The sequence below is a fragment of the Vanessa tameamea genome, chromosome 5 (assembly GCF_037043105.1).
Source record: "Vanessa tameamea isolate UH-Manoa-2023 chromosome 5, ilVanTame1 primary haplotype, whole genome shotgun sequence".
NCBI classification, from domain to species: Eukaryota; Metazoa; Arthropoda; class Insecta; order Lepidoptera; family Nymphalidae; genus Vanessa; species Vanessa tameamea.
This window is the reverse complement of record NC_087313.1, coordinates 11,101,508-11,117,351: the sequence shown is the minus strand read 5'-3', so window position 1 is coordinate 11,117,351 and position 15,844 is coordinate 11,101,508. Positions and strand designations below refer to the sequence as shown.

Sequence of the window (15,844 nt, the reverse complement as noted above, 5' to 3'; positions counted from 1 at the left end):
CCTCGTTCGACTGTCTATACATAAAAAATACTGAAATCCGCTTCATCAAACGTTCTTTTTATTATAACTAACTGCCACACTCAGAGACATTTAAAGATTAGTTAAAGGCGTTTTTCAGGATTTTACATGATAAATCTATATAAGGGGCGCTTTAAGTTCCATAACCCATAATTTTCTATGTAGTTTTTTGGCACCGCGACTAGTCGCGTATCAAATACGGGCATAAAAATCGCGCGCGGATCTGTAGCGTAGATGGGTTATAGTTCTAAGTCTTATATCTTATTAATGTGTCAGAATTTTTCATTTGTTTAATCAACATTTTCATATCATATTCATATGTTAAGATAACATTAAAATCTAAATTAAACCGAATTAAAATCTACCGAAGTTGAAAGATTTTCAAAAGGTGAGACAAATATATTTTGCTTTTACTTAGCTTTTTGGTAATTCATACGTACAGAAAACTATTATAAACCATTTCGCTTTTTTTTTATTTTATTTCTATTTTTTTTTATATATTAAGTATATTGTTTTAGGCGGATTTGATTATCTTTTTTTGAAGGATATGTAGTTTACCGAAGGATTGTGGTTAGGTTTGATCTCATTCAATTTAATCAGTTGATGTTACTCGAGTCGTTATTTTGATTGGTTTGTCGAGAATAACAACTTCGTTTAAATAAATAAAATATCACAAGATGTCGAGGAAATGTCTTTTTTTTTGCATTTATTCATATTGTACAATCTTATAATATGATTCATTCTGCAAAATTTTACAGGCGAGCAAGAATTCATATATAAAACAGTAGCTCTCGTCTTGTACATAACCATTTTACCAGTAGGTATAGTGAAAACATGCGTATAGTATTTAGTTTTAGGATAATAAATTACTTATTTACTAATTTAATTTTGGTTCTTTATTAATACAATATCAATAGTATTTACTATCTTGCAAAGTTATTGGATCGTACCAAAAAAACATATCTATGGTGATCTCTCGTTGCCGATGAACTTTCTATGCTAAATATACAGTAATAATTATCAATTTAATATAAAACTTGTCGTTCGGTAAAGCGCTTATACAGATACAAGGCAGGCATAACGTGACATCGACATCACGAACTCACTTCGCTTCGAACTTACTAAAGGATCCTCCAAGCCAGCGGTTTCAGCAAAGGCTCGCTATATATTAATTAGATCACTTAAAATATTACTGGAACCCACGGCGGTATTTATTGCTAGTTCCTATATAAACTAGCAGCGAACGAATGCTCTTACCTATTTGACAAGTTCAAGGTATAATTATCACATGATTACTTCGACACAGTATTGTTAGCAATCGCTTGCATTTGTCTTATCACGATATTGCAAGTGGGAACTGATAACGATTTTATTCAGCAAATGTTTATTTGCATCTTATACTAATGACATTATTTTTGGTTCTTTTAGCTTTAAAGGAATAAATACAATTAAATTCGCTTAATTAGTATAGTACGTATTTGTCACAGTTACCTAGCTCATCTAGCTGTCTCGAAAACGAAAAGAGTTAAGACATTTATTGGTAACAATTTATTACGAGTAAATCGATTTAACAAATTCATTGAGTGATATTCTTATAATGCATTAAGAGAAAGTGTTAATATCAATGTTTCGTTTGCGAGTAACATGAATTGTAATTGGAAATAAATTGCAGACGTGTTTATGAATAGAAGTATTGAAAAACGAACGAACTATTCGGATACGATGACGTGTTATCGAACGATAAAAAACGTATAAGAATATTGAGTAGCCCTTATCTGTAGTAGTTAAGGTAACTATTACGTAAAACTTTTTTTATTATTTTAAGGCAGTGAAACTCCCAACTCAAATTCAAGGATAGTTGGGGACGAGATTACCTAGCTAACATTAATATTAACTAGTACATACCACTAGACATTTTCACATACGACCTCTACATAACGGCCGCATTATATATTACAATATTTACACGTCTTAAACACGCATGCGCGACGTAGTTACGAGGGTATCACAAACACTAAAGCAGGACGCACTCTGCAACTCCAATACCACTCAGTCATTGAAAGTCCATCGGCTTATTGTATAATATCGCTCCAATTACAAATGACGGAACAAAATTCATACATCTATACAATAACAATATAAATATATTTATGAATCAATCACTTTAAATGAGAAAACTACATAGAAGAAATCTACCACTCTGAAACCATGGATTACCAGTTATACATTATGAAACATGCATTCCTTCGCGAACAATTGATAAATAAAACGAATTACGAATAAGGTCTTAACAACTCTATTTTAATAATAATTATCATTTAATCAAATTTGCAATTTCATAATCAGTTTGATGATAAAACAAATGACTTGAATATAAACCAAATTATTGGCATTTCATGTAATTGTTAGCTGACTATAAAGAAATTGCAACTCGATATGGTTTATAAAATATCTATTCTATTCGAAAACAAACCTTAAATTACACAATTATAACAATATAATTAATTTTAATGAATTAACAGAAATACAGAAGGAATTATAATTCGTACTATAAAATATAACACATTTAAAAAAACGAACGATAGAACTTACAAATTGTTCGACATTTAAGTGAACAATAACAATCAAAATAATAATTTATATTTATTTTATATTTATAAATGATAAACGAGCTGCAAGTAAATAAATCCATATTGTGCACAACAATCATCTCTTGTATAATACATTTAACTACATACCAATATCATAATTAAGAGTATTAAATAAATACGAAACGGTACTATTCGTTATGAAACTAGTCACAAACAACGCACAAAACATCGCTGAATACACGATTAGCAAATTGTTCATAAAAAAAATTCATTATTTTTACAAAATTTGTACCTACAATCACCGCTAGTCAAAATGAATCATGCAATCATCATTCATAAATAATTAAGTCACAAGACATGCACAACGATAATGAACAGTTAGATTTTAATGAACAACATTATTTTGGATAGTTATAACAAACGTTTGCAGATTTAAATTCTTTTCCAACACAGCGTATCTGTTAAATAAATAACTTCCCTATGCAATCACACAGTTCTAATAATAAACACCATTCATATTTGTTATCACAGAAAATTATCTATTTACAATTTTTCCGTACTTAGGTTTTGTACGTAGCCTATACGTTCCTCGCAACAATGTTATAGATGAATAACAATTTACTCTCGAACATTAATTATAGCCTTAAATAAAAATTACATAAAACATAAAAAATATACTTATCAGAAATAACACGATTAAGAATTAAAACCTGTCGCGACATATTTGGTAATATTTGGTATGAATTATTTAAGTAAATGTTGACAGTACTTAATTTTTGAGAAACGTTTAATTCATTCGTAGATGATGAAATGTAATTTAATACAGTTTATATTCAAATGTTTTATTGTTTTTTCATTTAATTTTGTTTTAAGGCTAAAATTATGTTCGAGATATAAAATCGTGTCTTCGTGAATTTGACGATGGGTCGAATGTACCAGGTGTAAAGTTACACAATGATTTGCGTTTTACTAAACGCATCAGAATTGGTTTACCACTTCAGCCATGCTGTTTAATGGAATATATTATGCTTTTTCTGTATTCGATTTGATAAGTTGTAAACCAATTCGGAAATTAGTCACCGGTGGCTTCGATTTTGTGCCTGGTCATCATTATCTTACAACATTTTATTTAAATCGTAGATATAGGTTATTAAAATTGAAAATGCCCTTTAACATTAAATGTAAAGCGTTTCGAGCTAATTAATCAAAATTATGTGACATTATTTTATAATGGAAACCTGAAGTACAAATTTATAATAATCACAGTGAACACTATGGGATTAGGTTTTATTCTTTTTTTTAATAATAATAATTAATAAGCTACAATTTTAAATCGATTCTGAAGATAATCTTGATGTTAAGGTATATTTAATGCTGTTATTCTATTAAAATTTTCAAAATTTAAACAGTTTTAATACACTTGGTCTATGGATGATTAATTGTTATCTAAACAATATTAAGTACTTTCCTTAACCAGGCGACAAAATCTATATAAACAATATCATTAATCCAGTCAAGAGACTTCATAGAGAATCTTGTCACATTTGGTCCGGCTCATTCAGTGCCGTGGCGTCGCGAACATTCGATTACACTAACGAGATATTGCAGGCACATTACAGCTACGGAACACCGTTGCGACTAAACATTTTATTTACATAAAGTTTTACGACAACGATGTAATCGCCAAATGTAACAAAACACTAAGTCGCCGATTGACTGGCCTACACACGATTTAACAATTTTAAGTATAATGCAGGATATTTCAAAGTTTACGTACAATTCATATTTATTTAGTTAATTGTATTTAAATTTAAATAACATAGATATAAAGCACTTGGGGGAAGGACAGCAAATTCAATAAAAAATGTTCAATTATTTATTTAGTATATATTAACTAAGTAAAAATTATTCGCTATGTAAATATTTTATACATCCCTAGTATTAATTTGTTTCGACGATGAAATGCTAGATTCTTCCAGCGTCTAACTTGAACATGAAACGAGCACAAGGCGGAACGACGGCAGCGCGGGTAGCGGCCACTCCGGGGTATACCCGTCACTGGCTTAGTGTACCGGCAACGACCGGCGTAGTGTAGCGGCGAACCGCACTTCCGGTGTCTCGGCCCCGTGTCGTTTCAGCAGGCGATATATATTATGAGATTTTATGAAGTGCAAATTTAATATAGAAAGTTTACTTTTACGATACAGACTAATTATTTCATTTTATGTAAAAATCCTAGCGCAAACGAGTTGCCTGGCACTGTTTCATATTCGAATACCTTAACCGTAATATAAATCAAAGAGTAAAATTTTAGCGAATTAAAAATTAAATTTTCCAAAACTTTGTAAATACTAGAATTCGGACACTCGGAAGCCGCGGAAGGCCGATCGCGGCGGCACATCCTTGTTCGCGAGCGGCGAAAGTCGTCCGTGATTAGACACACGCGAGCGCGAGCGGCGCGCGCTACGGGAGTCCGTTCGAGCGCGGTGACGTTTGCGGCGACGCGTGCGACGGCGGCCGCGTCAGAAAGTATACGCGTGCGCGGCGGTGGCGGAGGGGTCTGTCGGCGCGCGCACATCCCGCTGGGAGCGCGCGCGGCGGCGCCGCTAGCACCAGTCGTCCTCGTCGGAGTCGGAGTGGCGCGCGCGCGGCTTGTACCCGTTGGGGAGACGCGGCGCGGCGGCGGGCGACGGCAGCGCGCGTGCTCCCCCACCGCCGCGCCCCAACGCCAGCGCTGCCTCGTAGCTGAGCGGCGCTTCGTACGACCGCCCGCCGCGATCCGATTCGTAGCCCCATCCGCGCCTGCCGAACTCATGCCCTCTTTCATTGAGACTTTTAGGAAGACACGAATGATAAACGTCATTACTATTCTATTGAGTTTTTTTACGTGGAATAATATACTATATCAAATAACGTTAAAATCGGGACTCACCTTTCTCTAGATCTATAGTCTCTGTGTATCAGTCTTTCAACTTCTCGACCGTACTCGTACTCGTCATGAAGAGGCTCTAACGGTTCTCGAGTTGTGTGCCTCAAAGATAACTGTGGAAATGTGAAAATAATAGTATAGGTTGATTATAGTTCTTTATCTCTAAAATGCTTTCTATAATAGCAATATGTTGAAAAAAACGCAGAATATTCTGCATGATAGTTTAAAATGAAAAACATTTGTTAATAAATTAATCACATCAAAATCAAACACATATCAACTCTCTTTTGCAAAAGATTAAACATAGGTTATGTTTAGTCCGATGTGAAGTACATTTTTACTTACGTGCGAGGGACTGTGGCTGATTCTGTTGAATGGTGGTTGTTGCTTTACATGTAAGGTGGACGGCTTAGTAGGCGTCGGGGGGAGCTGCCGGCCGCGACCGCGCCTGCCTCCCTCTCGCTCCCACGACCGCTCGCGCCACTCCCGCCATTCGCGGTCTCGTTCGCGCTCACGGTCACCACCTATTGACGCCCAAACTGCTTTTTGAATAATTTGAGCGTTCATATTTCTGGCTAACCAACCGCATTACGACCGCCAGCCAGAGCAAAGCATGTTAAAAATATGATGAACAGGCGTAATATAATTAGATGAACGAAGTAAAGAAAGGTAAAATAAGACTAGAGAAAATTATATAGCCAGAATAACGAACAGATGTGCAAACAATTTTCTTATGGATATCGCCGCGGTTTTTGCAAGCTTCCCCCACATGTATTACATGCGCATAGCTTCATACGACATCGATTAAATTAAGTTTTTAAACAAATCGAATCTTGAATGAGCAAAGGGCCTCTAGATTTATAAATTAAAGTTGAATAAAAATATCAAAATTTGGACCCTTTGCTTTACAATTCATAGGTGCTTAAAAATTTATGATAAAGGGATTTTAATTTCGGGATCGGATTAAAAATACATTTTTGTAATAATAAACGCTGTGAAGGACTTTTATTTTGTAATTTTTCTGGGTATGTGGATGTGCCTACCTTGCAAAGTTTGTATGACTGAATTGTGATAGGCCATGACAAAAGTTACACTATTAAGAGCCACGCCTGAAAATAACAGTTGTGTTCGAAAAAGCAGTGTCATCCTTACTTTCAGTAGTGTCTCTAACATTGACATCGATTGCATAAAGCAAACTGGTATATCGTAAGGTGTCGTGTTGTGGTCCAGTGTGTGTGGCGAGTGGATCTCACCGTAGGTGTGGTGTGGCGGGCTGGGCGATCGCGAGGGCTGGCTCAGGCTGGTCGTGGGGTACGGCGCCCTCCACTCCTTCCCTGCTGTCAGGAATACCTTCATGTACCTTCCACCACGCTTTACCCTATGCCCGTCGGATTACCGACCTAATTTCTCACAAAGGTGACTCTAAAAGTTTGTATTGAAGTTATGAAGGGAGTGGATGTTGGATAACACAGGATTGGATTGTTACTCCAATTGGAGTAGTTGTGTGTCCGAATGTTATAAAGTTTGAGGGACACAAAATAAGTACAGTGTAATGTACAAAAATTTAGTCTAGTTTGAATGTACACAAAATAAGGTTTAGACAAATTAAAAATATATGTATATATAGTCAAGCATTTGCATGCTGCATGATTCAATCGAGGTTAATTTGGTGCATGCGCTCCAGGCGTTATATTAAATCTCAATCGAAGCATTGTGCAACCAAAGTTGACACTTATTAATTTTAACATGCAGCAGGCAATACAATTTTGATAAATTACGAATTGTATATTATTACAAACGTTTACATAATGGCCAAATTAGGTTTTTATTTTTCGGTATTATTATTTTAGAGCTAAGATCTCATTCATCCGTATTAAGCAATAAACTTATTTATTAAATATCAAACAATATGATTAAGGTATTTATTTGTAATAGCGTACGAATGAGATTAAACTTCGAGCTAAAATTAAACTACAAAATCTTTTTTTACAAAACTGGCTTTGTGGAATACTTCATACGACTATGATAAACAATTTTTATCTAAATTACGAACTTAGTATTATGTTATTATGTAGCACAATGGCTTGCTCACTGAAAATCTTATGACTACATCTACGGAACATGAACTTCTACAACTACATTAAAGCTAAGGTTCCCATCTTCTCAGAAAACTTTCAGAGTACCTTCATGAGAAGAAAAATGTTTGCAAAACTGTTTTAGTTCCATAATCTAAATCTAAATGGAAGGTAATTGTATGCTTAAGGTTACAATATGCGTGAAAACTATATGAAAAAAAAATGGGTATAATATTGGAAGGCGAAAAAGTAGCTTATCAAAGGCTGTTCTGTGATGTTCAGAAAAATGATCTTTACCAATGTTTTTAAATTGCAATAGCTTTAAGCCGAAAGTAAATATGCTGATATAAAACGAAAAGGAGAAAATAAATAAAACATACGAGTAACGAAAACATGGAATGAATTTTATGGCAAATGTTATATTAAAGTATATCAGCAGATTTACCTAAATGTGTTATTGCAATCGAACCTTACGCTATAAACATTAGCATTTTAGCTTACATAATAAAACGAACATAACCTACCATGGGGGTGGTAGTGGTGAGGCGCTCTATGCGTTCGACCATGTCTTTGATGTTCATGCTTAACTATTTCGACAACATTGTTAACTGTGTCGGAGAAGCCAATTTCGTGGTGGTAGCCTCCGTAGTGATCTCTTCGTCTTGGACTTGGACTTCGTCTGGAAGATTTTAAAATTTAATTTGTTATAACCAAACTATAATTATCGTTGTACCTTTGTTTATGTCCACATTTTAGTATACACCAACTACGTATGTGACAATTATCCAATCCAAATATGAATTTTAATTCGTTGTTGACATTATTTTTTTTTAAATACCTTATCGGGAGAGGTTAAAGGGTGAAAAAGTAAACAAAAAAAAAGAAAATGAAAAATATCGTATTTGAAGATGTTTGCTTAATTTTTAATTCAAATATCTCAAAATCAATGCGGTCCCAATATGTACTCTGTAGTGCGCCTCTAACAGGTATATAAATACAAAAATCAGTCAATATTTTCGCATTGTGGGTTAATTTATATTAATGCATGCAAACATTATATTAATTATTGGTATGTTAGTTTGGTTAATATTTTATATAGGCATTATAGGAGTTAGTGGATGCACGTTTAGATTATTATCTGAACATACCGCTTATCACTACGATATCTTCTAGATCAATTTCTTCTTCGATGACACTATAAAATAAAATAAAAAGTAAACAAAAAAAAAAACTAATCTTTACCAAAAAACAGTTGACGATAAATTCAAATACATACCAACATTCCTCAAAATAAATATGGCAAATAAAGTCAATTATTTTCGGCAAAGTAATAATGGTAAAATGGGCAAGTAGCTATAAGGTCTTAACTTCCCAGGTGCAGTAAATTAATTTTTGTTCGGGTTTTCTGTCGATAAATTCTCAGTAGTAGTATGAAAATTGAATGTTTACATTCTCGTAGAGTCCTTGTACCTACGTCTGAATAAATCTAGGACCAAATGGTGGTTTGTGATTTGCTGTTTCATTGGATTATGTGTATGAAGGAATAGAGAGCGCACTAACCACACGGTTTTGCATTATAATATATAGCCGAAATCAGTCAGGACGACATCATAGTATATTATATTCGTATGAAGTATTTTAATTTTGTTTAATCCAACCACAGGAGTAAAGACAAATATATAACCTTGACGTTTAATTGAATCATTGTTCGAGATCTGGATTAGTTAATCTTTGATATTTATTTGAATGTCGGCGAAGTTGTTACCAGAACTTTAAAGGTAAAATAAAGTGGTTAAGTCGTATTTTCTCTTACTATAAATAATACATTAATCAAGAGCTGGTAGAACTAGTACATAATATAGGAGACTATATGTTAATACCATGGATTATGTAAATCTAGAGTTCGCGTATCTTATTTTGTCTTTGATTGGAATAGGCTTTAAAGATGAGCTCGATGTGGATAAAATTCTGATGAAATATGGCAAAATTATCATAGATGACCAAAACGGTGGAAACGATTAGCAATACTTACCCTCATTAAATAGCATAAAAGTTTGAAGCATTGTTTGTTAATAAGAATTTGCTTGCATTGCGTTGTATTGCAAACTGTAAATAGCAAATTCTCTAAACACCAAACCTTTTTACCATTAAACCGTTAGATTTTAAAAGATGTTTTAAAGGCTAATATCTCGTGACTTGATATCAATTTTTCGTATAAATAATATTTTTGACATTAAGTGAAAGCTTGGTACATGTAAAAGTTGCGTGTAAGTGTTATCCTTTTTCATAGGCTATTGTCATACATATTCATGTGTATAATATATAATAATAATAATAGGTAGGTTTCTCACCTTAAACTAGATGACCTTCCATGGTGCCCGTTTTGATAAGTGTGAGGTGGTTGTAACCTCGCTTCATCTAAAGATTCCATGGAAGCATGGTGTGATCCCACATCTTGCAACTCCAGGACCTAAATCATGCAGAATATTTAAAATTCATTCCTTTGACTCCTTTCAAAATATTTTCGCATTTTTCAAATCTTATGCATTTACTGTCCCATATTTACAAAATGGTCTAAGTAAACAACACCGATGCACATCTAGTGTGCCTAAATACAGTTTGCAGTGCATGCAATTATGCTTGTGCAATACAGATCTATTAAAACACATTAAATACTTACCAGAATTATCAGAATTAGATATACTAGTAATAAAACTATTTATTAATATCATGCGATATTGTGTTTAGATATCCATGCGTTTATGATATAGATTTAGAGTTGTTATGTTTATTAGTTTTAAGTATGGGAATGACAGTATTGTTAATGTGTTCGTGTTTCGTTCATGACAGTGCTGTGTCTAATATCATTTTATTATATATATCATAATCCCTAGTAGATAAAAAATACACATATATCATTCACTATACTGTACCTAATCAATATCATTCGTTATACAAACATCAATATTCTACAAATAAAACTGCGTTATTACATTGAAAAAAATTACCTAAACATCAACAACCTGTGAACGTTAAACCAAAAGTAGTTATCAGTACAACATAATCTATAGAAGGAGACGTGTAATGGGCCTAAGCCCCTAAGTATATTTACCATACTTTAGACCTACAGAAACAAGGATTATTATTTAATAAAGCTAAACGATGAAACGAGGAACATAATTGATTACAGTATCTTCATTAGGACAACACATCGAAACAGCGAGACTAACAATGTTACAACACCAACTATCTAGGGCAAAGAAATATTTAATAAGTTAGTAAGTAAGATACACCCATTTGTCAACAATACGACAATCGAACACTTTAACCCAGAACATTACAGAATTCTTTATATTTATGTTAAGTAAGTTATTGCCAATATTATAATTCATAATTAATTTTGCCAAATAAATACTCGTGTTCATTTAAAACTAGCATTGCGCTGTTTGTATGAAGGCAATAATGATTGGGTCAATATGTTCACCAACAGTAATCACCTTTTTATTGTTCCTGCAACAAAAGAAAACAAATGTCATAAAAGTGAAAATTTTTTAAAGTTTTGTTAATTCTATAAAAAAATGTGTTTTTGTTTTTGATGAAATTTTACACTTTGTTATATTAATTCATAAGAGATGTGAATAATGTTGATCTTGTTGTTTAATACTCTACAGTACTTAGTTCAAAGGATTATTTAAATCAACTTACTTGAAAGATTTTCTTGAAGAGCGTTTAGCCAGATTAGCTAAACTGTGTGGATCTTCAGGATGGCCATCAGCTGGTATTCCGGGTACCTCGTGACTTAATGAGCCGGTCCGCGAGCCTTGACCCAGCCCGGCTGCCGCCGCATCCAGCAGGCAGTTAAACAAGGACGCCTTCTGCACCACGCACCCCATATCACCCTACTCTTCCCAAGCTCTTGCGCAATCTCATGTTACCGTATTTTGTCTTTACCATTATAAACCTCAACCATTTTATTTACATAACTCACTAAAGTCTACATGAGTATGCGCAAACTTCCCATACATTACATATCCATGCTGGAGTTCGTTTATTGGTGTTCGTAATTCTGTTTGTGTTCTGTCGAGTGTGAAGTTCCATGTGTCATGGTTATGAAGTCGAACATGGAATGTAATTGTAGTGTCAGCGAAGATGAATTTCTGAAGAAAAACCTAAACATAGTCTTTTTGTAAATACAGTGTTTAAAATTGACGTCGATGAATGTTCTGTCAGTAAAATAGACGTCGAAGAAATTTTGTGTTTTTACGAGGAGCTGTAAATGACAAAAGCATATTTGTATATTGAAGTGCGTTTCAATTAAGTGTGCAAGAATTCGAAGCCAGAGGCATGTTGCCAATCAGCATCGCCAATCCTTGGTAGGTCGCATTGATATCATTAATTAGATATAGATTTTTTTACTTTCATTTAGGCAAGCGTAAATTTCATTTTTAAATGTTGCAGTTAATATAATTATTTTGTCATTGTTTGTGGCAAATAATAGCGTAGCATGGAAGCATTAAATTTGTATCACAATAAAATCATCACATCAGGCTTCTAATATGTTACAGTAGGTAATTGAGCCAAAATGTTATTCAAACAAAAGTGAAATAGTCATGAAAGAAAGTAAAAACTGATTTTATAGATTTGACATAAAAAGTCAAAAGTATCATGCACAGTTCCAAGAAATATAAATATAAAAAGTATATATTAACCGTAGGAAAATAAAAATACAATAAATATAAAAATAGCGAACGATAATTTAAAAACAGACGGCACTAGTGGGGAAAACGATAATTAATCTACGAAAAGACACACTTCTAGTTCTACGATTCCTAAAAAATTCTCAACACAAACATATTCGCCTACATTCTATTTACGAATTTTGCAACTATAGGACAGGTCACAAATAATTTATTGTGGTTTACTAAGGCCTAACATTTGGACAAATATGTGCTTTTTTTTTTAGTTAATCACAATTTTGTCCACGCTACCAAAATGATGTGCGTTATTATCTAAAGCTAAATCATTTTAAAATGCTAAATTTCTAATTCGTTCAATCGCTCTATGAAATGTTTTTACGGACCATCGTGTTAATTCGGTCGCTATTTTTTTGCGTTTATGATTATGTATTTTTTATTTTTTTTCAAACACGATGCGGAAAAATTTATGTAAAAACAAATGCATAAATAAATGATCTAAAATAGTGCAAGAAAAAGGTAGTCAAAGTTTCGTTCCTTAAAACATTAAATACTACCGGCTGATTGGCCGTAGGGCTATTCTCGCTGAATGCCTGAAAAGTAAACCACCAATGTAGTCGACTCATCAAGAGTCGATTTCAACTAATGTGACGTTGTATTGTTGTAGTTATTATTTACTTGAAAAGTTGATATTGTTCCAAAGAGTTCGTCACCAAATAGTTGTTAAGGTAGTATTTAAGCTGATTTCATCTCAATATACACAACAATACATCCACGAGACGAAAACACAACAATCTATAATTAGCTAACTATAAAGTGTATTTTATAAATCTAAACATAGGGAGTTTAAGGGTCCATCAACAAACACTACGTTTAAATCGTGTAGTTAATAAACCTAACGACGAAACTTTTACAATTGGCTCAAAGTTGCTAAAACTGTGCAGAAACATACATTTCACTTTAGCCACACACTTATATTTTGGCTTCAGTTGAACTACGCCTAAATAATTTAAACTCTGTTTAGACATCTGCTTAAGAAATCACGTGGAAGGAAAATTAGACGATGAGAGTGCATAGTTTCTAATTATTTAAGATGACTTACCGGAACGCCCTCTGGTTTGTTCTTGCCAAACCTAGTCGATCTCCAGCTCTCTAGGATAAGAAGTCCTGTATAGATTTTTCCAACCGTTAACTTTCCTATATTTAGAACATCTTTTCGAGGCACCAGCAAATCTAGCATTTTCTTAGCTTGAAGTGGCCAAATGTGGGTTATCGTTTCTCTAAGTTCTTCATCGGCTTGGTCCATTTCTTCAGCTAAAAATAATAATGGGTTATACACCGATATATTTTATTCTACTATCGTTTTTTATTGTGTACTAAAAGTTATTTTCCTGTATTTTTACCAGATCTCATTTTTATGCTGAGGTTTTCTCGGATTAAGGCAAAAAGTGTAGTTGTGAAATTCACTTTCCCTTCATCATCTAGTGGCATATTCATTCTAATTAATTTTTTGTACGCTAGTCTGTTCGGGCACTTGTTGCCAAAACCTAAAGGCGGATCCATATTTTTTAACATATCGTACATTTCCGTGTAATGAATTTTCCCTCTGAAATAAAATGTGAATTATTTTCTGTTCTTCTATAAATTACACTCATGATGCACTTTACACTTACGTTGCATTTGGATCATACTCGGCCCAAATTCTGACAAATTCGTCTAAGTGATGGGCTCCGAGAATGGACGAGTCTCTCGTTAAATAGTCAAAATTATCCATGATAACAGCAACGAATAAATTTAACATCTGTATGAGAAGAAAAGTTTGGAAAGAAGTTTTTATAATTAATAATAAAAATGTTACTTTTAAAAAATACTTACGAGAAAAGAGCAGAAAAATATGAAAGACACAAAATATGCATATGCTAAGGTGCTACCACAGAATTCGTTTGGGGGTTTATCGGCTTCCCTGTCGCATTTGGCCGGCTTTAGACAAGCTAACATAATGTTTGGCCACGACTCCCCAGTAGCACACCTATATGTAAAAATAAATTATTATAATTTCAGTATAGTGATATATATAATATAAAATTTAAGTCTCGCGAGATGTGAAAGATAAAGACACCGATGTATTTTTTAAATATTTTTTCACTTACCTAAATAATAACATTAACGCTTGAATAAAGCTTCGAAAATTATTGTGTCTATTCATATCAGATTCTGCTGCTAATTCTATATTGCCAAACACCTGTTAGAGAAATATTTGAATTAAAATTTTTGGAACATATTATACACAAGTACAGTAGTAGTAGCAAATATATATGTATAGTAAGGTCGTCATTTGCTCAAAAAGGTCGAGATATTTTGTCTCTTAGATTTTACTAGTGTTAATTTATAGAACGAATTAATAGGTTTTGTATCAGACCTGCATCCCGATAATGGCGTAGATAAAGAATAGCATCGCGATGAGAAGGCACACATAGGGTAAGGCTTTAAAACTCTGCACGAACGTCCACAGAAGTATTCGAATAGTATAACCCTGTCGAAGCAGCTTGATCAGTCGCGCGGCTCGAAACAGGCGAAGGAAACCAACGTTGAATGTGTTCTCCTGTAAATTTAAGAATATATATTATATTCCATGCATATCGAAACGACTTAGAAATATTTTATTTTACAGTCTATCTCAAAACGATAATATTTTATGAAGAAAATATATATATAATCGAGGGTTAAAAAGTGTTTTGGTAGCCAATGATTTATTTAAGCAGAAATAATATAAAACATAATAATATAAACTGAACTTAAAACTTTGCTTAATACGAAAAAACCACTACCTACTATTCGAGAATTTACATCGTATTTACTACATATACTGTAAATATTTAAACCTATCTGTTACAAAATGAAAGCAAGGATTAGGTTAGGTAAAAAACTTCATTATTTTTGGTCACAAGTATATACTCTGTCATAGTTATTTTATAAAGCATAAAATTTTAAATAATTAAACGAAATCACTATGTCCTTGATTGATTTAATTTTAATTAACTAAATAAAAGGATAACAAATAAAAGTACACGATATAGCAAAATTAGTATAAATATAGTTAGCGTTACCAAAGAGACATAGTAAATTGCATCAGTTGAAAGTAACAAAAGTAAAGCTGGTGAAGCAAATGAACTAAATAGGCCCTAAAGACGACCAGGACCATGTTATGAACTTTCTAGCGTACTGGAATATCTAGCGACAGTGTTTGTCATGATAATATAAACAGTAGGGGAAGTAATTGACGACGACACAATTAGTAATAAATCTATAATAAAACTAATATACAAAGATGATCTATCATTTGAGTTAGATAACACAACTAATTTTAAATTCTAGCAAATTAAATACGGTCTATACTCTTAAAACAAGAAACATCAATTCCACAAAATTTCAAATCTAAGATTTAAAAACACACCTAGCACACGATTCCTATTTTAAAAGCTAAAAAACTTCTATAGACGAAAATGTCAGTAATCTTCTAGCACTACTAAATATCAA

The 15,844-nt window shown here is 33.2% G+C and overlaps 1 protein-coding gene across 1 annotated transcript in view; it reads right to left on the bottom strand.

Moving 5' to 3' along the window:
• Window positions 1-696: 696 nt before the first annotated feature.
• Window positions 697-15,844, bottom strand: part of Cac (cacophony) — a 101,214-nt gene continuing 86,066 nt past the window's right edge. The window contains 15 exon segments of the mRNA XM_064220899.1: window positions 697-5,289; window positions 5,291-5,441; window positions 5,542-5,651; window positions 5,884-6,077; window positions 6,792-6,872; window positions 8,138-8,292; window positions 9,965-10,083; window positions 11,111-11,123; window positions 11,319-11,488; window positions 13,410-13,621; window positions 13,711-13,913; window positions 13,981-14,108; window positions 14,183-14,336; window positions 14,458-14,549; window positions 14,727-14,909. Of these exon segments, the coding sequence (XP_064076969.1) occupies window positions 4,822-5,289; window positions 5,291-5,441; window positions 5,542-5,651; window positions 5,884-6,077; window positions 6,792-6,872; window positions 8,138-8,292; window positions 9,965-10,083; window positions 11,111-11,123; window positions 11,319-11,488; window positions 13,410-13,621; window positions 13,711-13,913; window positions 13,981-14,108; window positions 14,183-14,336; window positions 14,458-14,549; window positions 14,727-14,909 (2,433 nt within the window). The 3' untranslated portion in view covers window positions 697-4,821.